Consider the following 24,608-nt stretch of genomic DNA (forward strand, 5'->3'; position numbering starts at 1 on the left):
AAATGAACCCATAATTGCCCAAGTCTGTGGATTTTCTTTTATTTTAAAAAAAAAATTTTTTTTAATGTTTATTTATTATTGAGAAATAGAGACAGCATGAGCATGGGAGGGGCAGACACAGAATCTGAGGCAGGCTCCAGGCTCTGAGCTGTCAGCACAGAGCCTGATGCAGGGCTCGAACTCACAGACTGTGAGATCATGACCTGAGCTGAAGTCAGACGCTTAACCGACTGAGCCACCCAGGCACCCTTCTTCTTCTTCTTCTTTTTTTTTAATGTTTGTTTATTTTTGAATGAGAGAGAGAGAGAGAACAGGCGTGGGGTGGGGACAGAGGGAGGGGACAGAGGATCTGAAGCAGGCTCTGCCCTAACAGCAGACAGACCAATGCTGAGCTCGAACTTACAAACCCAACTGTGTAATCATGACCTGACCTGAAGTTGGACACTCAACCAACTGAGCCACCCAGGGGTGCCCTAAGTCTGGGGATTTTCTATCACAAATGTGATCTACCCTTACCACCAGCATGAATACTTGATTATTGCCAGTAAAAAAGATAAATCTGTAATAACTTTGGAAATTCCAAAGTCTGGAGACGATATCGATATATAGTTTTAATACAGAATATTTGTAGGGCCAACTATTTAGAGAAATTTTACATTTCTGATCCCAAATTTTCCATTTAATTCTGCAAAATTTTCTATTATTGCTTGCCAAATGCTGAATAGGTTTAGCAAATAAATGAGATTATGGGCCTTAGCTGAAGCAATAAAGTTTCCTTCATATTGGAATGAATAGTGATACTTTGAAATTCTTTTTTGAAATACTAGATAGTTGGTATTTTAGCTTGGACAAAATAGAAATTAAAACCCTGTTTTAAAAAATATTCTGGGGGCACCTGGGTGGCTCAGTTGGTTAAGTGCGTGATTTCCGCTTAGGTCACGATTTCACAGTTTGTGAGTTTTTAAGCTCCACATGGAGCTTTGTGCTGACAGCTCAGAGCCTGGAGCCTGCTTCACATTCTGTGTCTTTCTCTCATGCTCATACTCTGTCTCTCTCTCAAAAATATGTAAACATCATAAAAATTTTTTAAATAAAAAAAATCAAAATATCAAAACTAATGTCTTAAGACTTTTAGTCATTGAGGAATGAATTTAAAAGTTATGTTTTACAGATACATTTTTCCTGAACTCTTTATGTTGATATTTTATAATTATATTATTAATTATATTTATAATTATATATATTTTTTATTTAAAAAAAATTTTTTTTTTAACATTTATTTATTTTTGACACAGAGAGAGACAGAGCGTGAACGGGGGAGGGTCAGAGAGAGGGAGACACAGAATCTGAAGCAGGCTCCAGGCTCTGAGCGGTCAGCACAGAGCCCGACGCGGGGCTCGAACTCACAGACCACGAGATCATGACCTGAGCCGAAGTCGGCCGCTTAACCAACTGAGCCACCCAGGCGCCCCTATAATTATATTTTTAAAATGCTGTCTATATAATTGTGAAAAAAACCTTAGTTCTTTAAAAACTACGTCCCACAGTACTTTTGTTGGTACCACTAATTAGAAATGGATCATTATTACCATTTCCTTTTATAACACATAAGTTCTTAGAAAGGTAAGAGTTATTGGATAATCTGTTTTCATTTTCATCCATTTCTTGTCAGTCCCTAGTCATAGTTATATGTTCACAGGATAAATTATTAATAATATACATTTTGCAAAAACCCTATGAAATATGGATTGCATTAATCATATTTTGAGTTTATATAGCATCTCTAAGAAATCTCAAATGCTTTGAAAACATTGTTTGATTTATTTTCCCGGGACTGTGTTTGAGGAACAGATGGGTAACTGTCACAGCTGAAAGATTAAATGAGAGAATGCTTGCAAAGATGAACTCAGCACAGGGATTGGTGCCCAGTCAGTGTTCATTTAGTTAGCTGCTGTGATGGATGCCACTATTACCATTGACTTTTTGGTAGAAGCATGGGCATTACAGTTTCACCTGATGTGTACTTTTTTGCACCCAATGTATAAAGGCATCGATTATTGGTCATTCGTGTCTTTTTCTTCATAGCCATTCAAATGGTTTTTATCAGAATGTATTTAAGCTGGCTGTGACAGCAGTATCTTGGCAAGCCAAGTTCGGAAGAAAGAATACCAGTTTGTAATTAAAGAAAACCTTCCAGAACGGCACCCAGTCACGGTTAGATGATGACTCTCCTGTAAGAGACTCAATTTTAGATCTTTTATTCTGTAACAACTTGGAAATGTGATCTCTGAGGGTCTCAAATTTAGGGCTGGTCTTCCTTTCTAGGTCAGGTCTTATCTCAATGAGATGGCAGTTTCAAGATCCCAAGACATAGAGAGCAAGTAGAGACGTTATCTTGTTTAACTGTCACTTCATTCATTCATGATCAAAATTAATGCTAAGCAGTATTCAGATATTACCCACATTGCTTCCAGCTTTCTGCCAAAGGTAGATTCTTTGCTGGGCTCTCCAGAATACCAAACTGGTACACTTCTTGGCTATAAAGGGTGCACTGAGGATTTGTCCAAAGCTGAGCTCTGTGGGGCGGGCAGAGGCACTACTTCAGAGCAGAGGAGAAATGTTTGAACTTTTTTTACAGAGAAAAAATTGGGGGTCATGGTCGATAAATAATCACAACTATTTCATGTTATTCGAAGTATGTGTGATGGCATTTAATCACAGATTTCCTACCTTGTGGAAGGTACTGTAGACTAAGTTTTTAATCCTCTCATGGAAACATATGAAAAGCAAGCATAGATTTCTAGACAGAGAGACAGATTCTTTTTTTAATTTTTAAATTTAATGTTTACTTAATTTTGAGAGAGAGAGAGAGAGAGAGTGCGAGAGCGAGCATGGGGGAGGGGCACAAAGAGATAGAGACAGAATCTGAAGAAGGCTCTAGGCTCTGAGTTGTCAGCACAGAGCCTGACGTGGGGCTCAAATCCACGAACTGGGAGATGATGATCTGAGCCAAAGTTGGACGCTCAACTGACTGAGCCACCCAGGCACTTGGAGACAGAGATTCTTAAAGAAATTTACAAACATGGCATCTCCTTTTTCTCTGTTGCAATATGTATACTATTGCTTCTGGGAAAGGACTCTCATTCTTGCAGTGCCAAGCTGAAACTCCGTGCTCACAAGTTATGAATCCCATCAGTAACAATGAGTAGTAAGTAGACTCTTGAAAAACGTGGGTTTGAACTGTACAGTTTACTTATACATGGATTTTTAAAAATAAATACAGTACAGTACTGTGAGTGTATTTTCTCTTCCTACAATTTTCTTAACACTTTTTCTGTAGCTTACTTTATTGTAAGAATACAGCGTATAATACACATAACATACAAAATATGTATTAACAGTAGGCTATTAGTAGTTAAGTTTTGGGGGAGTCAAAAGTTACACATTGATTTTTGACTGTGGTGGGGCTTAACACCCCTAACCCCCAGGTTGTTCAAAGGTCAACTGTGAACAGAATGGAACCACAATCGGACAACGAAACACACCACTATAGAATCAATTACTAAGTACTATTGAAGTGCATGGGCTTTTCCAGACAAAGGAAGAAAGTTTATGGGTTGACAATTGAAGACTTAAGGACTAGTTACAGCAAATCTCTAAAGCAAGAAGGCTCAGTTGTTTATAGTTTTCCAAATAAGAACTAGGTTACTTTAAGTGCTTTGCAAAATCTGACCTATGTCAAATTCATATTCCCTTTTGCAAACGGGATACAACCTACAATGAAAGGAAACAGATGAAAATAAGATCACTGTTTCATGGAAAGCAAATATACAAAAAAAAAAAAGTTCTAAGGGAATAAATTTCACTATTGAGTTTCCTGGCAACCAAAGGGAAAAGGTAAAGAATAACGGAGAGAATGCTGAATTTGGAGGCATAAGGAATGGTTTTCAGTTTGGCAGTCTGCAGTTGTTATTTACTAGTAGGGTGACAGGGATCTTTCCCCTAATGTATCTTCTTAGATTCTGTCTCCTTATTTAAAAATGTGGATAACAAGAATCTGGAAGAATATTGAGAAGATTTAAGGAGATAGGGCATAATAAAAATGAAAGTGGCTATAATGAATAGCTTATCCAATAAATAGACAACAAAACTTTTTAAAAAAATCAGACCAGATTTTATTGGTCTTTCTTCCCCCACAGTCTGGAACATGGAGAGCACATAAGACATGTTTGCTGAACCAATGAAAGTAGGAAAAAGGGGGCAGTTCCCAGATGTTTTCTCCTCAAGCTTTAGCAAATGTTTGACCAACTTCATTCCCTGCTTCAACCAAGAAAAGATGAATGTCAGATTCCCAAGCAGCCAAGAAGGGCTGCAGAAGGTCTCACGCATAGAGTGTTCAGCTGTGAACTCAAGACCACAGTGCTAAACTGGTTCTCAATACTGCCCAGCAACCCTGCTAGGATTTGAGGACAACTTCATGCATCACCCTCCCCCAATACCTACTTTAAGCCTTCCACAATCTCCACCCACTTAATTCTTCACTCTTCATACCTGAACTTTAAGAATTCTTCCCTGACCTGTGCCAAATTAAGTCTCCCTGTTTTAAACCACCGTAGTACCACTTACCTTTTCCTTCCTGGCATCTATCATAGCTCCACATTTACTTTTATTTGCATCATTATAATTGAATTTATTATCACCATTATCGATGATATTTGAATTGTTAAATTATTAATCAAATTAATTGTGACATTACTGTTAGACTTACCTGCATGAATATTGCATTTATGTCGTCATGCCCGTGGCTGGTTCCCGAAGCTCCGACAGAGCAGGGGCCTGTTTTTTGTGCAATCTTGTGTTGCCAGGTCTAATACAGTGCCTGACACATACTACCTGCTCAGCCAGTATTCCTTAATCAACTTTCTAACCTCTAGAAATCTCTAGTGGGGCTATAGGCCTACGTGTACAATGGTGTAGCAAAGGCTGTCTAAAGTTCCAGGGGATTTTGCAGCTCCCCAACCCGGAATGCCTGGTTTGCAAAGTGAACCCTGTAGAAAATGTTTGGGGAGGCGGCGGAACCCCGCCCCTTTGCAACAGCGAAACAAAACCAGCTCTGAAGTAGCTCTACAATGCTTTTCTGGAGCAGAGACACGGATTGCAACAGAGGCATGTGCTCCAGGGCAGGACCTGGAATAAGCCGTGCAAATATCCGGCGCGCGTAGCCGGGCGTGCCAGCTGGAGGCTGCGCCGGGACTGCCCCCTCATTTCTCCCGCGCGAAACCCGGCCGGACGGCTCCACTCCCTCCCGCCGCTGCAGGGGGGAGCCCGGCGCCCCCGCACCCGCAGCCGCCTGGGGCCGCGCCCGTCTGCTGCCTCCTCTCACGCCGCGGCCGAAGCGAAGTTCACCGGTCGCGAAAGTTTGGTCCGAGACTCGAGCCTCGCAGCCCAGCGCGGCGGCGCCGGGTGGGAGGCGCGGCGAGCTCCCCCGTCCCGGGCGCCAAGTGCGCCCCTCCCCGAGCCCGCCGGAGCTCCCGGCGCAGCGCGCGGGCTGCGCGGCCGCGGGTGTTCTGCTGGCGACGGGCCCGTGGCGAGCCAGGTTCCCCCGGCCGCGTGGTAGCAGGAGGCTGGAGCCCGGGTGGGAAGAATGGAGCTGGCGTCTCGCTCACAGGTGAGGGTCCCGCCGCTACGCGGACGCATCACGGCCTGCCTGCCGTTTGCTCTCGGCTCTCCTCCCCGCCTCGGGGTGGAAACGTGGCCCTGAGCCACCGCGTTGTGGATCTGGCCAGCCTAGCCCCGCGAACGCCGGAGCGGGCGCGCCGTGCAGGTGTGCGCAGGGGGTCGTCGCTGTGCCGCCAGGACTGGAGAGGGTGGGCGTCCCCGCGCGTGGCGCTCACCTCCCTCCCGGGTGGGTGCCCGGGGGGTCGCAGGCCGGGCCGCTGGGGCCGCGAGCCTGAGGAGTGGACACGTTTCGAGGGAGGTGCAGGCGGGGGTGGAGAGGGGTGTGCGGGGCGCTTTCTGGTGCGCGCCCCCCACTTTCTCCGGGAATTAGCACAGAAATAAGGAAGTTTCAGGCAAGTGAGTTTTGTAGAAAACCGTAAGGGTCCTGTTCAACTCGGATAATGGGGTGTAATTTACAAGGAATTGCTCTTGTATTTGTTCTAGAACTTTAGTAACTGTTTTCAGGGAATAATTAGTAACCACTTGGAAGGGGAAATGGCAACGTCATGAGGCCAAGTTAAAAAACAAAAAGCCCCAAGATCACAAAGCGTAAACAGCAGGACCCAGTTATGAAGTATGGTCCTAACTAGGTTTTAAAAATCTCCATTAACACACACTTGAGAGTACCCCCAAATGTTTCACTGGGTGGTGGGAATGTGAACGTGGCTTCAGTTTCCTGTTTTACTTAAGAGCTTTCCCTTTCTAGTAACGAACATACCTAGTATTTTCAGAGGTAAGTAATGCCAACTTTTTTGAAATGAACTAAAAATAAAACTTCTAGAAAGGGAAGGAAGCAGCTTGTGAGAGTTGGGGGAGGCTTTGTGTAACGGTTTTTTGTTTGTTTTGTGAGTGCCTTTGACTCACCGTTTCCACTTTACCTTAGACTGGTGGTATTTTACCTCTTTACCTGGGTGCTGGGCCTTGGAGAGAAAGAGAGAGAGAGGCGGGGGGGGGGGGGGGGGGGCCCAGGCCTTGGCGTTGGGAGACTGAAGCGACCCAGCAGCGCCCAGGCTGCCCGAGCAGTCAGTGGTGCCTGAGCGCAGGCTGCTATCACCTGCCTGAGTCCTGGCGCAAATTAGAGGCAGAGCCACTAATGGTTGGTCCCTTTGGCCATTTAGTGATGTCTGCAAGGTTTCCTGCAAGTAGACATTTGAGGGAAAAAAAAATGTTGTTTATGAGAGGGTATTATTTTTAAATTTCCCCAGTGAGGGGAGGTATTAAAAGTAAGGAAAGGACAGACCTCAAGAGTAAGGACTGAGATAGGGTTAGTTTTTTGCTTTTGTTTTATTTTCCACTGGCCTTGATGATATAATTAGTCTCTTGTGCTTCTAGGAGGCTTTACTTTCTCTAGGATCTCACCCTTTCTGGAAGGAGCCTTGGGCCCTAGGTGAATTTCATCAGAAAATGTATCTTGATAATATAGGATTATGGAAACCTGTTGTTCTGCCCTAACTACGCTCCCACCACTTAGATGCATTTGGAAGTGAACATTTTATTGTCAGATAATGAGACTTATTTTTGGTAGCTCTAAAATGTTAAATAAACTATTTACCAGGTGGGGGTAATCCACAAATTATAATCTGACCTATTATGTACCAATTGGGGCAAATTACTTTATGTAAGATGATCAGGTTTTTTTTTCTTTCCTAAAGACCTAATTGGCATCACAAACTAAGATGTGTGACGATTTTTCCAGTTGAAATGTTCCTGTTCATCATAATTTAAACATGAGCAGATTATAGTCTCTTTAAATTAGTGGGGAAGTTCTATAGGGTGGGCGGGTGACTGTAGGTGAGAGCACTTAATGAACATTTCAGGCACAACAAGGTACTAAATTCGAGTGGCTCTACCCTGTCCCCCAGCCTTATGAATAAAGCAGTGTGATGAACTGCCTGACGTGGCATTAGAGCACAGTGTGCAGTGGCTTTTGGTCTCACATACACAGTAAATATAATTTCCATCCCTTGGAAAGGGCAGAGCTGGAAGGGGTTCCAGCAAAGCCGCTTACGGCCTAATGTTCTAAGACATTGATTTAAACTGAACTCCCTTCTACTTTCTGCTTTTTTGGCAACCTCACCCCTGGGTTAGATTTGATGTTCTTTGACGGGGACCACACCTCCTATGGCTGAAGTCCTGATTGGGCCCATCCCTGGGTCTTTATGTTTTTATGTTGAATGACAGGAGTAGTGCCCCAGTAAAGGCAAGGGTGTGGTCCCTTCCTGAGAGCCCTCTGGAGTGCAGCTCAAACAGGAGCTGCAGGCTGGGACTGCCGAAGCTTCCTAGCAGAAGAACCAGGAGGTTGTGAGTGTCAGTGTTGTCCTTTTACTCTCTTCTTGCTCTAGGGTACAGGTTGGACTCTTGGAGAAGGAAACGGAGCTAGTCTCCTAGTCATGCATGCTGTGGAAGGGGTAAAGAGGAATTTCTCTGGTATTGACCTCATAGCTACAAAGTGTAGCCTTAGGATTCTCTGACTCAACATGTGTGCCCAGAGCTTCAGAAGCTGCTCACAGAAAGGGATTGTTGTGACTTCTTGGAAGGACCCCATAACGATTGGCCATTTAATAGTCCCATATTTAAAAGGCCACTTGTTTTTTGTTTGTTTTGATGTACTTTTGACCATCCCATCTGTAGAACGGAATTCTCATTGATGAGGAGAAATGTCCGCGATCACAGCCATTCTGATCTGGTCAGGTACAAAGAGCAGAAATCCATGAGGTAATTCTGTGACTTAAAACAGTGAATATGATCGTAAATTAATGAAAAAGGTCAATAAAGCCATTCAAATAGAATAGTCTAGACATGTTCATCTTAAACTGTTCTTGAGAGTTCTGTTTTACTCTTCAGCACTTTCTCTAACCTACAGTTTAGAATTTTTTATCTCTAAGATAGAATTTGGTTTTTCCAAAGATCTAGATTTATTCACCAAAGTGGAACTGATACACGCTGGTGGAGGAGGGCTAGAGAGAAGAAAATATCAGTAGGACCATTTTCTTTTCTTCTTGGAAAGCAGTGGTTTCTGAATTTATTTTATTTTTTCAGTTTTTAATACTAATTCCACTATAGTTAACATACAGTGTTATATTCATTTCATGTGTACAGGATTGTGATTCAACAATTCTGTACATTACTCAGCGCTCCTCATGATACGTATACTAATCCCCTTCACCTGTTTCACCCATCCCTCACCCATCTCCCCTCTGGTAACCATCAGTTCTCTATCTGAATGTTTTTAAACAGGACCATGCAGAAACATATTTGAAGTATAGCTGAAGTTAATGCGCAGAATACTTGGTCTTTAACAGTGCTAAATGCACCATCTGTATGCGGTGCAAAACATTGTAGAGTCTCACAGTTGGGGGCCAGGGTTTGTGTTCAGGTAGCTCATGACTTGTTTTCTTCCTAATCATCAGCTGGTGACAGAGGGCTCCCTGGCTGGGTTAGTCCTATCAGATGTTCTTTGAGCACTTACTATGTGTTTAGTGCCAAGGTCGCTCTGGAACTCCTGGACTCTTCTGCCTTTGTCAGAACTCCGCTGGCTTCAGGGCCCTTGGTTTTTGGGGATGGGAGAAGACCTTAGGAGTCACCCTTTCCCACCTCCACTCCCCCCCTTGGAAACTATCATTGCCTTTTATCAGATTGAATCTTCACTGAAGTTCGGTGAAGTGGCTTGTATTATCTGGGTTTTAAAGATACGGGGAACTGGAGTGATTTGCTCTGGGCAGCCCAGCCAGGCAGGAGGCTGGATTCTGTCCTCACTCTTGCCACTGGACTCCCGAGATCCATCTTGGCAAGTGACACAGCTTTCACTGAAATAATGTTATGAGGATAGAAATCTTTGTCCAGCTTACAGTGCCATTGAGTTACTCAAGGACGTGCTAAGTATAATGTATTGTGTAAATATGAGGGGTGGTGAGCACTTTTGAGTTTTCTCATTCCTTTGCTCTTCCCTTTAACTCCAAGGGCTGGGGCATTAGCAGCTGCTCTGGTTCTTCCTTTTCTTTTCTTTTTTTAAGTTTATTTATTTATTTCGAGAGACAGAGGCAGAGAGAGAGAATCCCAGGCAGGCCCCCTGCACTGTCAGCAGTGTGGAGCCTGATGTGGGTTTCAACTCACCAACCACGAGATCATGCCCTGAACCAAAATCAAGAGTCAGATGTTTAACCCACTGAGTCACCCAGGCCCTGGGTCTGGTTCTTATTTAGCAGCTGGCCAGATTAGGCTTTGGACCAGATTCTTTAGGTGTAGTGTGTAAAAACGTGGGAATATGAGTAAGATCCACAAAGCTCTTATATAGGAATGGTACTTAGATCAATTTTTGTACAAGTAATAACATGCTCATAAAAGCTGAAATAAAAACAGACTTGGAACTACTGCTCTACCTTTCCTATTCTCTGGGTGTAATTTTTCTAGATATTTCCCATCTGGTGTTTGCCTGTGTTTAGTCACCATTTTTGCCTAATTTTGTAGTATGATTGCCATTTAAATTCTGCTTTCTTTAGCACTGTCCGTGCTATTTCTGGGGAGCTTGGAGGTCTTTGCAGTTTTCGTTTTTAATGACTGCAGTGTTTCATTGAAGTGTGTATTTTATGTATTTTTCTGTTGAAAAATTTTTCTTTATTAAAAGAAGAAACTTTGCAATACCACAGCAGTGGTGCATACCTAAGCCTTGTGTTAGAGTCCACACTGTTGTTGTTGTTGTTGTTTTTTTCTTGAGTTTTATTTATTTTGAAAGCAAGAAAGCATGAGTGGGGGAGGGGCAGAGAGGAGAGAGAGAGAATCCCAAGCAGGCTCCACACCATCAACACAAAGCCTGAAGTGGGGCTCAAATCCACGAACAGGAACAACATGACCTGAGCGAAGTCAGATGCTCAACCAGCTGGGCCACCTAGGAGCCCGCCCGGGTCCATGCTGGTTTTTTTTTTTTTCTTTCTTTCTTTCTTTCTTTTTTTTTTTTTTTTTTAAATGTTTGTTGTTGAGAGAGACGGAGTGCAAGTGGGGGAGGGGCAGAGAGCGAGGGAGACAGAATCAAAGCAGGCTCCAGGCTCTGAGCTGTCAGCACAGAGCTGTAAGTGGGGCTCCCACTCAAAAACTGTAATCCTGACCTGAGCCCATGGAGGCTTAACTGGCTGGGCCACCAAGGTGCCCCCATGCTGTTTTTAATTGCCGTTTCTTTATCATGTACTTACTGCCTCCTGAAAGGAATGTGCCTGATTTGCAGTGGATGGGAGTTTCCAACAAGTTTTCCTAAGGCATTGCCCCCTTTACTAGCCAAGAGAAAGCAAGTGTGTTTGCTCAGGTTGGAACCAGGGCTCCTGATAATTAGATGGAAACATTGTTTTCTTCCTGAATGTAGAGCACCTCCCTATGTTTTTAGTTTGGGAGACTGCAGAGAGTAGTGGTAGAGGTCTGTTCCTCACCACCTAGGAAACCAAGAAGATCGGAGAATGTGCTAATGGAGGACGGCCTCAGTGCCTGTGGACTGGGCTATGCTGGAGTTTGTGCAGGTCAGTCATGTTGATGTGGAAGGACAGGGATACCCTGCTCTGAGCCCCTTGCCTCTGTGGCACCGGCCCATTTTTAAAAAGAGTTGCCCTCTTTTGTTTTGTTTATTTCAGTTATAAGTCCTCTCCTAGGTGTCTGAAAGTGTTTACTTAAGGTTGGATGTCCAAAGATAAAACAGTGGCTCCATAATAAGGGGTTTCTAAGAGCTAAGAAAAATGTATTTCTGGATCTGTGTGCACGCATACAAACTGGGTGCAGTTTGTAAAACTTTACCAGACGGTACGCTTAAGGTATATGCACTTTATGTCACTTAAAATGTTTAAAAATAGCCACCCAGGTGTGTGGGTGATAACTTCACAGGTGTCTTGTTCCCCCCCCCCCCCCCCCCCCCCCCCCCCCCGCTGGTCGTACTGATGTCCTCAGCACTGGGTATGGTCCAGGGATCCCTTCCCCCAGACACCAGGCCCTCCATAGCAGCCGCACAGCTGTGTGGGCAGCCCCCCATCTTTAAACCTCTGCTGCAGGAGGGTCCTATGTACTTAGAGAGTGCCTTGCAGTTATGATTGAGCTCTGGCATCCAGGTCTCTTGGCACAGAGCCTGGCGTGGCAGGCCTCTTCCTCTGTCAAGAGGGCCTTAGGATTTACCCCAGGGTAGTGGCTGGTGACCGTGAATCACGTGGCAGGCCGAAATGGTAATTATCCTGATGTGTGAAGGGTCTGGCATAGAGCAGGGGTTAAATATTTGTTGAATTGTACAAAAAAACCCAACAAAAAACCCTGATGGTTTAGAGCTGCCACTATGTAGGGAGTGGAAGTAAGAGTTAGGACAGACTGGAACATCCTTTAGCAGGGCTTCTCAAATGTTTCTGTTGCACTAAAAGCGGAGAGGCCCAGAAGCCTGCCCCAGAGGCCTGGAGGTATAGCAGCCAGCCTTGTCTGTGCAGGGGATTTTTTCACCCATCTTCAGTTTTACCCAGTTTTATTTTTAAAAGTTAGGCCTGTTTTGCATTATGTCTCATATACATATATATAAAGCTTATTTATTTTGAGAGAGAGAACATGAGCAGGGGAAGGGCAGAGAGAGAGGGAGACAGGATCCCAAGCAGGCTCTGTGCTGTCAGCGCAGAGCTCAGCTCGGGGCTCCATCTCCTGAACCATGAGATTGTGACCTGAGTGGAAGTCAAGAGTCGCACGAAATTAACTGAAATTAACTGAGCCACTCAGGCGCCCCTCCATAATATATTTTTATTTATTTTAACACGGAAAGGATATTTAAGATTACTCTCCTGGGAAGAAAATTCCCTTCCCCTGCCCCACCTGTGGTGGTGAAAGCCTCCCAGCCCTCCCTGAGTTCATGAGTTTGACAAGCAGGGTGAGTGTAAAATTTAGAGCATACCGGTAACAAATCCTGAAATAGAAAAGATACCTCCCTGCCTGCTCCCCCACCCCATAATATCTTTTTATTTAAAGCTCCATGACTCGGAGGGTAATTAAATGGAAAACAAAACACTTCAGTTGATACTGATATAAATGCCTAAGCATATTTTTTTTAATGCAAAATGTCTAATGCCTCTATTTTGTTCTCCATTAGCAATGGCTTAAAATGGAAAGTTAAGAAAAATAAAAGTGCCTTTAAAATTACTGCTTATTCTTAATTCTCTCTTTTATTTTTTTTCCTGACAGTTGGTCCCAGGCATTTTTTATTGGGGGATTTTTTTAATTAAAATAATTGAAGGCAGCGGGGAGCCTTGTGGTGGGGGGTTCTTACAAAACACTGCCCTTAATGGACTTAAAACAAAGCCTCCATCATTTTGTTTTCCCGCAAGGCCAGCTTCAATATCTCACTGAAAAGAGCCCCTAGTCCTCAGGCCAACCTTCATTGTTACTAGTGTATCCTCTTCCTCCCCGGCTGTGGTTGGGACCAGAAAGGACGCGCTCCTAGGGAGTGTGTGCATTCACTGTGGCACAAGGTCAGGAGCTAAGTAGTGTCAGCAGCCCATAGGCCGCGTCTCAAAGATTGGGCGCATTCCCCTTCCCACTCTGCCAGCAGGGCCGAAGTGTGTCAAGAGGACCCCTGTGTTAAGGCTTTCAGGGCTGGGCTGTGGGATGAAGATCCCTCCCCCAGGCCCCTGTCACTGTCAGGGTCTGTTCCCTGCTTGTTTGGAGTGAGTGTGGGGTCACCTGCCTCCTCCAGGCAGTCACCTCCTGCCTGGCTGTTCTCCATGCTCTTGCTTCCCCGTCGGTCTGCCTTCAGGCTGACTCTGCCCTGCAGTTGTGGGGGCTGCCACCAGTGGTCCTTCCTGACCATACCCCTCACCGCTGGGTCATTTGCCCTCCTGGACTTACTTCCCAGGTAGTCCTATTTCTCTCACCACATTGAAACAGCTTGAAGATTGTTTCACCCTACGGTACATGACTCACCCTTCATGGGACTCCTTAGCATGATACCGTGCTGACATGCTCTTGAGTAATACACTGGGCAGTAATACACCCTTTAGTAACTTTCGGTAACGAACATGGACCCAGCATCTTCACAGAATGCTGTTCGGCCATAGTTGGGAGGCCATCAGGGCTCTGTACAATTGATCAGGTTCCTTCCTTCTGGATAAAGGAGAGGGATGCATTTTCCTGGCTCTCCTAACAGGCAAGACTGTTTGACCTGCTTTGGCCCATCAAATGTGAGAAGGGTTGTGTGTCACTTCTGGGTGGAATTTTCTAAATGCCAGTGCGTCATTTGCCACGTCTCCTTCCCTCCGCTTCTGCATCTGCCAGCGTTCCAGGTAGCGGTAGCTGTGTCAGCCCAGGTCCCGTGTGAGGACAGTGCGGAAGAGTGTGGAATGGTGCACCTGGCTTGCCCGGGATGAACGTGTCATCAACAGGAGAGAAGCCTTTTTTTTGTTTCAACCCTTTAAGACTTGGTATTGTTTCTTCCTGCTTGGTAACCCGGCATGTCCTGACACACAAAGGCTCTCCTATCTTAGCTGTTGGATTTGCTCTGTGGTGTTCATCAGAGTGAACTGGGGTTGTCGTGGTAATAGAAATACCTGGGCTTCTTTTCAATTGTTAGTTTAACAGGGCTGAGGTGGGTGCTCCTGGTATTAAGGGGTTTGGAGTGCAGGGACAGTATAAGTGCCCTGTGGTGGGCAGGAGAGCCCATTGGAAGCCATAGTCATTCTGTCCAGAATGCCCGTAGCACCTTGTTGAAAAACACTTGAGAGCACACTTGTCCAGTGTGATAACTGGTCTTGTAGAGTCTAGTGAAATCTTGACATTGGCTTCATATTTCCAGTCTGCTGACTTTTCTGGAAAAGGAAATTAACCAGCTCTTCCCAAGCGGTTTGGCTGCCTCCCTCCCGGGACCTCTGCCAAAACTCCATTTCCTCTGTTACCCGATGGCTCCTCTAAGCCCTCGCACATACGTGTCTGTAAGTTTCTCTTCACTTATAATTTCTTTCTTCAAAATAATGTTGGTGATTTTTTTTTTTTTTTGCCTATTATTTCATTGTGGTAAAGTATGCATTAGCATGGCATTGACTATTTCAGCCATTTTTAAGTGTATAATTCGTTGGCCAGAAACACAGTCACGTTGTTGTACAGCCATCACCACTGTCCATCTCCAGAGCTTGTTCATGATCCTAAACTGAAACTCTGTGCCCATTGAACACTGACTCCCCATTCTCACCCTCCCCCTTGTCCCACCACCATTGGTAACCTTTCTACTTTTCTGTCTCTATGAATTTGACTATGCTAGGTACCACAAGTAAGTGGAATCATAGATAACTTGTCTTGTTGGGTCTTATTTCACTCAACATAATGTTTTCAGTTCATCCATGCTGTATGTCAGAATTTCATTCCTGTTTAAGGCTGAGTAATAATACTTTGCATGTGTATACCATATTTTGTTTATTCATTCACCCATTCGTGACGGTTGGGTTGTTTCCACCATTTGGCTATTGTGATTAATGCTACTATAAACATTGGTATAAAATAACTGTTTGAGTCTCTGATTTCACTATTTTTCATACAAAGACCAAAAGTGGGATTGCTGGGTTATATGGTAATTCAGTGTCAGAGTTTTTGAAAAGCTACCATATTTTTGCCATAGAAGCTTGAATTGCTTCACCTCCTCACCAACATTGCACGTAAGTTCCACTTTCTCTATGTATATATCAACACTTAATTTCTGCTTTTTTCAAGTAACAGCCATCCTAATGGATGTGATGTGGCATCTCATGGTGGTTTTGGTTTGTATTTCCCTAATGGTTAGTGTTTTGAAGCATCATTTCACATGCTTCCTGGCCATCAGCTTGTTTTTGGAGAAATATCTTTTTAAGTCCTTTGCTCTTTTAAATTGGGTTTTGCTGTTGTCTTTCAGCTATAGGAGTTTTTGTATTCTGGATATTAATCCCTTATCAGATACATGATTTGCAAATATTTTCTCCCATTCTGCAGGTTACCCTTTTCAATCTCTTGATAGTGTCTTTCGATGTATAGAAGTTTTTTATTTTGCCAAAGTGCAATTTATCTACTTTTTTTTCCTGTTGTTGCCTCTACCTTTGGTGTCACATACATGAAATCATTGCCAAGTCCAATGTCATGAACCTTTTCCTTTATATTTCCTGCTAAGTTTTAGAGTTTTAGCTCCTACTTTTTAGGTCTTGGACACATTTGGGTTTTTTTGTAGGTTGTTGTGTTAAGATAGGGATCCAACTTCATTCTTTTGGGTGTGGATATCCAGTTTTCCCAGCATCATTTCTTGAGAAGATTCTCCTTTCTCCATTGAATAGTCTTGGTACTTTGTCAAAAATCATTTGACCACCATACATGTGAAGGTTTATTTCCGGGCTGTCTGTTCTATTGCACTGTCTTTACACTAGGACCACACTGTTTGGATAACTTTGTAGTGAGTACTGAAATCAGTAAGTGTAAGTCCTCTAACGTGGTTCTGTTTTTGTATGTATGTTAGGTATTTTTTAAAGATTTTAAGTAATCTCTACACTGAATGTGGGGCTCTAATTTACAACCCCTAGATCAAGAGTCGCATGCTCCAGTGACTGAGCCCACTAGGGGCCTTTGGTTCTTCTTTTTAAAGATTTGTTTTGGTTATTCTGAGTCCCTTGAGATTCCACATGAGTTTTAGGAGGGGCTTTCTCCTGCAAACAAATATTGCTGGGATTTGATAGAACTGCATTGCATCCGTAGATAGCCTTGGGTAGTATTGTCACCTTCACAGTATTAAGTGTTCCAATCCATGAATGTGTGATGTTTTTTCATCTGTTTCTGCCTTCTTTAATTTGTCTCAGTGATGTTTTTCACTGTAGTTTTCAGTGTAGTCTTCCTGCCTGTTGCTTCAGGTAATTCTAAGTGTTGCATTCTTTTTGATGCTATGGTAAATGGCATTGTTTTTTTAATTTCCTTTTCAGATTGTTCATTGTTAGTGTGTAGAGATGCAACTGATTTTTGTGTGTTGATTTTGTACCCTGCACCATTACTGAATTAGCTAATAGGGCCCACGGGTTTTATGGAATCTTTAGGCTTTTCATATATGATTATGTCACCTGCGAACATAATTTTACTGCTGCTTTTCCAATTTGGATGCCTTTTATTTCTTGTATAATAGCTCTGGCTAGAGCTTCAGATACTATGTTGAATAGAAGTAGTGAAAGTGGGCATCCTTGTCTTGTTGCTGATCTTAAGGGAAAGCTTTCAGTTTTTCACCATTATGATGTTATCTGTTTATCCATATATGTCCTTTATTATGTTGAAGTTTCCTTCCATTCTTTGTTGATTAATTTTTTTGGTTTGGTTTGGTTTTACCCTGAAAGGGTGGTGAATTACGTCACATGCTTTTTTTGCATCTGTGGAGATGATCATGTGTTTTGTTTTCTTTTATTATGTTAATAATAGTGTATTACATTGGCTGGTTTTATACGTTGAACCGTCTTGCACACCAGAAACATGTCTCACTCAGTCATCTTGTATAATCCTTTTTTTTTTTTTCTATGCTACTGCATTAGGCTTGTTAGTATTTTGTTGAGGATTTTTGCATTGATGTTCACAAGGGGTATTGCTCTGTGCTTTTCTTGTAGGGTCTTTGGCTTTGTTGTGAGGGTAATACTGGCTTCATGGAATGAGTAAAGAAGTGCTCTCTCCAATTTTTTGGAAGAGTTTGAGAAGGGTTGGTGTTTAACTTTTAAGTATTTTATTCACCAGTGAAGCCATCTGGGTCATGGGATTTACTTTGTTGGGGGGCTTTTGATTACCAATTCAAATCCTTAGTGGTGAGAAGTCTATTCAGATTTTCTATTCATGAATCAGTCTTGGAAGGTGTGTGTTTCTAGGAGTCTGTCCATTTTATCTAGCTAACCTAGTTTGTTGGCATTCAGTTGTTCATAGGACTCTTTTATTAGCCTTTTTATTTCTGTAAAATTGGTAGTAATAACCCCACTTTATTTCAGTAATTTGTATCTTTTTTTCATCGTGGGTCTAGCTAAAAGTTTGTCAATCTTGATATTTTCAGAACACCAGCTTTTGGTTTGTGGCTATTTCTCTATTGGTTTTCTATTCTCTATTTGTATCTGCTGTAATCTTTATTATTTCCTGCCTTCTCTTATCTTTGGATTTAGTTGGCTATACTTTTTCTAGTTCCTTTTATGGTGTAAAATTAGTTTGTTGGTGGGGCACCTGGGTGGCTCAGCTCATGATCTCACGGTTTGTGAGTTCGAGCCCCATGTTGGGCTCTGTGCTGACAGCTCAGAGCCTGGAACCTGCTTCAGATTTTGTGTCTCCCTCTCTCGCTGCTCTTCGCCTGCTCACATGCTGTCTGTCTCTCTCAAAAATAAATAAAGATTAAAATTAGTTTGTTGGCTTGAGATCTTTTTTAACATAAGTGTTTACAGCTTTAAATTTCCCTTTTAGCTTTGCTTTCTCTGCAGACTGTAAGTTTTGGTGTATTGTTTTCATTTTCACTTGTTTGAAAGTGTTTTCTAACTTCCATTGTGATTGTTTCTTCTTTGGAGTAACTCCTTGGTTATTTAAGGGTGTGGTGTTTAATTTTTACATATTTGTGAGTTCTAGTCTTCCTTCTGTTACTGATTTCTGGTTCTATTCCATTCTGATCAACAAAGACAGTTTGTATGACTTCAAATGTTTTAAATTTATTCTGACTTATTTTGTGGCCTAACATATGGTCTGTCCTGGGGAGTTTTCTGTGTGACCTTGAGGAAAATGTATATTCTGTGTTGGTTGGAGTGTTCTATATATGTCTGTTAGCTCAAATTGGTTTATCGTATTGCTCAATTCCTCTATTTCCTTATTGATCTTCTGTTTTACTGTATCCATTATTGAAACTGGGGTATTGAAGTCTCTAACTATTATTGTAGAACTGTCTCTCCTTTCATTTCTGTTAGCATTTGCTTCATATGTTTTGGAGCTCTGAAGTTTTGTGCATGCATATTTTTAATTGTTATGGCTTGTTGGTGAATTGATCTTTTTAAGAATATGCCCTTGTAATATTTTTTGACTTAATGTCTACTTTGTCTGACACTGGAATAGTCATTACATGTCTCTTTCTCTTTGGGTTACTATTTGCATTGAATATCTTTTGTGTCCTTTCACTTTTCAGCCTAAATGTCTTTTTAGGCATGAAGTGAGTTTCTTACAGATAGTGTACATTTGGATACCAGTTTTGTTTTTTAATTCTTCTTTCCTGTGTCTTTTGATTGTAGAGTCTAATCTGTTTGCATTTATTTTTTTTTAACCTTTTTTAAAAGTTTATTTATTTACTTAGAGAGCGAGTGGGGGATGGACAGAGAGAGGGTGAGAGAGAGAATCCCAGATAGGCTCCACACTGTCAGCACAGAGCCCAGTGCGGGGCTCAAACCCATGAATTGGCAAGATCATGACCTGAGCTGAAATCAAGAGTTGAATGCTTAACCAACTGAGCCATCCAGTCTCCCTAATCTGTTTGCATTTAAAGTGGTTACTCATAGGGAAGAACTTGTACCATTTTGTTTTCTTTTGTTCTCTTTTTTATTTTTAATAGCTTTTTTGCCCCTTGTTTTCTCCGTTAGTGCCTACTTTTGTGTTTTGTTGATTTCTTTGTAATGGTGTATTTTGATTCCCCTTTCATTTCCTTTTGTGTGTATTCTATAGATTTTTTTTTCTCTGTGTTATCATAGGGGTTACATATACAGTTCTCTAATTAAAATAATTTGATTGCTACCAATTTGTCATTGGCATACAAAACCTCTGCTCCTATACAGCTCTGCCCCCTCTTTTATTGATGTCACCGATTACATCTTTATGCATTGTGCACCACTAACAGATTCATAGGTGCATTTTTATACTGTAGAAAAGAAAAAGTGGGGTTACAGATTGAATTTACATTAATACCAGTATTTATATTTTACTTGAAAACTTTATATTTCATATGGCTTTAAGTTACCCTCTGGTTCCCTTTAATTTCATCTCAGAGGACTCCCTTTAGGCTTTCTTGTTAGGCAAGTCTGGTACTAATGAACTCCCTCAGCTTTTTATTTGGTAATGTCTTCATTTCTCCCTCATTTTTGAAGGACACTTTTGCCAGATACAGAGTTCTTAGTTGACAGAACTGAGTTTATTCCTTCAGTGCTTGAAACACACCATCCCACTGTCTCCTGGCCTTCAAGATTTCTGCTGAGCAATCAGCTGATTATCTTGTGGAGGACTCCTTATATGTAATGAGTTGCTTTTCTCTGGCTGCTTTCAGTATTCTGTCTTTGTCTTTTTGTTTAAGTTTATTTTATTTATTTTGAAAGCACCAGTGGGGGAGGGGCAGAGAAGGAGAGAGGGAATCCCAAGCAGGCTCTGAGCAGAGCCCAACATGGGGCTTGAACTCACAAACTGTGAGATCGTGACCTGAGCCGAAGTCGGATGCTTAACTGGCTGAGCCACCCAGGTGCCCCACACATTTTTTGATTGGATGGTTTTTGTTGCTGCATTGTAGGAGATCTTTATCTATTCTCAGTCCTAGAGCCTTACTGCTTACATGATTTGCAGCTATTACCCCATTCCGTAGGTTGCCTTTCACCGTCTCAGTAATGTCCTTTGATACATAGATGTTTTTACTTTTGATGAAGTCCATCTTTACGAGTTTATTTTTCTTTTGTTACTCATGTTTTTGGTGTCCTCTTAAGTTCAGGTTTTTTTGATTGAATTAAATACTGAATACTAACTAATACGTAGTTATTTTATTGAAAAATTGCATTTGCTTGGGATGTCTTTTGTAGGGGTATTAACAAGTTGTGTGCCCTTTAGTAAGTAGGCTGAGCTTTGCTGCCTTTTGGAATGAGGGGAGGTCCTCCAACTGATGGATGACATCTCATCACACTTTGGTAATCCTTGACTTTATGATCCTCTTAGCTATTAATAGTTCATATACTCCTGTCACTCTGAGTTTAACCGTATTTTCTGGAAGTCTTTGAATCTCACTGTATGTATGTATGTTTGTTTTTTTTTTAACTACCCTGTTTTAGATGTATATGACCAAATTTCTGTTTTGAAACCTGAATCCCATTTGTTCTCTTCTTAGTTCTGTGTGAGGGTGTTTGTCCAGGCGTACTCTCCCCTTCGTCGAGGGTGCCCTTAAATGACACAGTTGCTGGTTGAGAAGGACACTTGTCTTAACTTCTGTTGCTTTCATCACTTAGGGAGGTTGAAGACTTTTAAAATAACGTTTTTAGCCTCTTCTCTGTTCCTTTTTAGTGGATTTTCTTTGTTTTACCTATTTTATCTGTGTGACTCTTGGAACATACCATTTTGTATGAGCTTCTCCGTAACGTTAGTAATTTGACTGCTTGTGGCACATCTTTTCTCCCAACTTTTTTTCCTTTGCAAAATTTTTCTTTTTAGAAGTTTAAAACTGTTAAGTGGTCCATGATCCTACTCTTTTCCAGTTTTTAAAATTTATTTTTATATTTTTTTTCCTTTTTTTTCTTTTTGTTTATGTTTTAATTTTATTTTTGAGAGAGAGAGACAAAATGTGAGTGGGGAAGGGGCAGAGAGAGTGGGAGAAACAGAATCTGAAGCAGGCTCCAGGCTCCAGGCTGTCAGCACAGAGCCCGATGTGGGGCTCGAACTCACGGATGGTGAGATCATGACCTGAGCCAGAGTTGGATGCCCAACTGATTGAGCCACCCAGGTGCCCCTTTATATTTTTATTTTAAAGAGAGAGTGAGCACACAGGCAGGAGAGAGGGGCAGAGGGAGAGAAAGAATCCCAAGTAGGCTCCACTCTCAGCACAGAGCCTGATGTGGGGCTCTGGGACCCACAACCTGGGATCATGACCTGAGCTGAAATTAGGAGTTGGATGCTCAACAGACAGAGCCACCCAGGCGCCCTCTTTTCCATTTTGATCTGCTTAACATGCATGCTTAAAGTCTCCCCCATTCAGAGGCCAGCTGTGTGTTCACATTACATATATTCTCCTTTGTGGTATCGAGAGAGAAGCAAAATGGACCGGGTTACTCTTCTCAGATAGGCAGTTTTGCCATCATCAGTGATTGACATCATCTTTTCCCCATTGATGTGTGGTGTTCTTCTTACCAACTCTTAATTCTATGTGCTAGGATCCAAGTCTAGGAAATCTGTAGGTCTACACTGTTTCTACATAATTTTCTTCCTTTTTCCTGACTAAGGCTTAATTTATATACAATGAAATTAATTGTTTTTATTGTTCAGTTCTATGGATTTTTGTGTAATTACTGCCACAATTGATTTTATCATCTCTCAAAAGTTTCCTCTGACCTCTAGCCTCAGGCAGCCATTGATCTGTGTTCTGTTTCTATAGTTTTGCCTTTTCCAAAATGTCACATAAGTGGAATCAGACAATATGTAGCCTTTTTCACTGGGCCTAATGCATTTGAGGTTTATCCATATGGCGTCTATCAGTAACTTATTCTTTTTTTATTGCTGGCAGTATTCCATGGTATTTCTGTCCCCCGTTTTGTTTATTCATTTCTACCTGATTTGGATTTGTTATGGGTTTGGGAATAAAATTGCTGATTACAAGTTTTTTGCAAACCTATGTTTTCATCTCATTTGGGTAAACACCTAGGAGCAGGAATGCTGTATCATGTGCTAAGAGTGTTTAATTTCATAAGAAGCTGCTAAATTGTTTTTCCAAAGCGGCCCTACCGTTTGATATTTCCATCCCCCACTTATGAGAGTGCCGGGTGCCCCGCATCCTTGTCAGTCAGTGGATTGCTGCTGAGCTGCACAGAAAGATGACAATCCTTGGGCCTGATGTCGTGTTCCATTGCTGAACTGGTCACACATAGGAAGGATGTCCCCTTGAACCTTTTATCAGGTGCGTTGCGTAGAAATCTTGATTTCTTTGTCGAGTCTGTTAAATAGCATTTTTTATTGAAGACACTTGAGTATCTTATGAAGATTTTTGCTAAATCCTAGAGCTTGTGACTGAAACTCTTCATGCCTTTTGAAGTTAGGCAGCAAGAAACAGAGCCCTGAATGCCCCAAGAATGCCTACTGGTGTTTGCTTTTTTGAAAGCGTGTTCTTTCCTTTTGTTCCCAATTGGTAATTACAGTGCCCTAATGGTACCTCTGGAGCAGATGCAGAAGTCTTAGATGAAGAGGGAGGAATTGGGCCGACATAGGCTTTGCATGGGGCGGGGGCCGAGGGTTGGGGGGTGCTGCCGCTACAGCCCGGGGCTGATGCAGTTGTGGCCGGAAGAAATTTACTCGAATTGCCAGCCTTTCCAGCCTATCCATTCCTTACGGATGCTTCTGTTAAATCATTACATGGGATGCGCTTCCTTCTTTCACCTTTTATGTTAAAACAGGCTTCTGGGGGCGCCTAGGTGGCTTACTTGGTTAAGCATCTGACTCGTAGTTTCGGCCCAGGTCATGATCTCCTGGTTCCTGGGATCTAGTCCCGTGTTGGACTCAGAGTTGAGTGAGGAGTCTGCTTGAGATTCTCTCTCTCCCCTTCTCCGTGCCCCTCTCCAGCTCTCTCTCAAAATAAATGAATTTAACAACAACAACAAAATAGGCTTCTGAGCCAGTGGAGCTCTCTGATTCATAGAACGGTGGTAAGTCAAACGGAAGATAACTGGAACCAGTCACGATCCCTCATTGCCACTTTAGGGACTGAACTCCCTAAAATCTAACACACTTTATGCTTCTCCAGTTACAAGTGTTTTTTTGGTGTATTGGTTGTGATGGCTTAACAAAAGTATCTTTGAAAAGAAAGATAAGGGTGCCAAATACTGTTAAATTTACCTCCTGAAGAAAAGTTTTAATTTTTCTGCCAAGAACCATGTCAGGCTTTGTGAGGAGCTTCTCAGCATAAATGTGGCAGTGTTTTTTTTTGTTTGTTTTTTGTTTTGCTGTTGTTACTAGAACTCTTTCTGTGTCTGCCCGAATGCTGAGACAATTTCAGGGTTCCACACGGACGTAGTTATTGTAATAATTCTAAGTGCCAGTTTCACATAAGAATGTCTTGTAGCAATACATATTATTTTCTGAAAATCTCAAGCCTTGAGGACACCTCTTTAATATTCATATGATGAAATGGGAAGTACAGGTAAAGTACATTTGCATCCTCAAGTTCAGTGATGGGCAGGTTATCTCAGGGCAGAGGTCTAGTAGGTAGTGGGACTATATGCCAAGGATCCAAAGGACTGCAAAGAAATCTGAAACTCGATTGTCGTTGGTGGTTATTGTTGGTAGTGGTGTTTGTTGGTGGTATAAGTTGGAAACTATTTTGTGTGTGTGGTAGATAAAGCAAGTGGGTACGTATATGAGAAATAGTGAGAGTTGGAGGTTTTTTTTAAATAAAAAGTTCTAAGTATTTATTTATTTTTGAGAGAGACAATGAGAACATAAGCGAGGGAGGGGCAGAGAGAGGGAGAATCCTGAGCAGGCTCTGCACGGGGCTCGAACTCACAAATCCAGTGATCATGACCTGAGTCAAAATTAAGAGTCGACGCTTAACTGAGCCACCCAGGTGCCCTGAGAGTTGGAGTTTTCATTGTGGGGGAAGGGAGATACTAATGGGGGAGTTGCTGTACTGGATTTGAGTTCAAGGTGTCATTATGAACATGTGATTTGGGATATTTAAAATATCGTTGCTCTGTCCTGGCAAAGAGCTTAGAAGCAGTGATACTTAACCAGCAAGGAGCACACCGAGTTCTCAGATCTGATTTCTAAATGCCAGTGCACCTTGGAGAAATGGCTGATCCGAGGTCTGGGCAGGGAAAGTATAAGGCTCACTTGGCACAGTTGTGCCTCAAAGGAAAGAGGTGCCCACAGACTATTAGGGTTGTGTCAAAAGGACATAGAAACTCTCTTGAAGGAGCTCCCCCAGTGGCCAAATTTAGGACAATTTG

At 42.3% G+C, this 24,608-nt stretch overlaps 1 protein-coding gene across 4 annotated transcripts in view; it reads left to right on the forward strand.

Moving 5' to 3' along the window:
- Window positions 1–5,255: 5,255 nt before the first annotated feature.
- CDCA7L (cell division cycle associated 7 like) overlaps window positions 5,256–24,608 on the forward strand; it is a 38,572-nt gene continuing 19,219 nt past the window's right edge. The window contains exon 1 of one of the 4 annotated variants that reach the window (XM_015080412.3): window positions 5,256–5,668. In XM_015080412.3, coding sequence (XP_014935898.2) covers window positions 5,645–5,668 — 24 coding nt within the window. In that variant the 5' untranslated portion in view covers window positions 5,256–5,644. Of the gene's footprint in view, window positions 5,669–11,076; window positions 11,223–24,608 lie in introns of those variants that run through there. The other 3 variants (XM_015080408.3, XM_027075111.2, XM_053218316.1) reach the window with 3 other exon arrangements.

Source organism: Acinonyx jubatus, chromosome A2, assembly GCF_027475565.1.
Source record: "Acinonyx jubatus isolate Ajub_Pintada_27869175 chromosome A2, VMU_Ajub_asm_v1.0, whole genome shotgun sequence".
Taxonomy (NCBI): Eukaryota; Metazoa; Chordata; class Mammalia; order Carnivora; family Felidae; genus Acinonyx; species Acinonyx jubatus.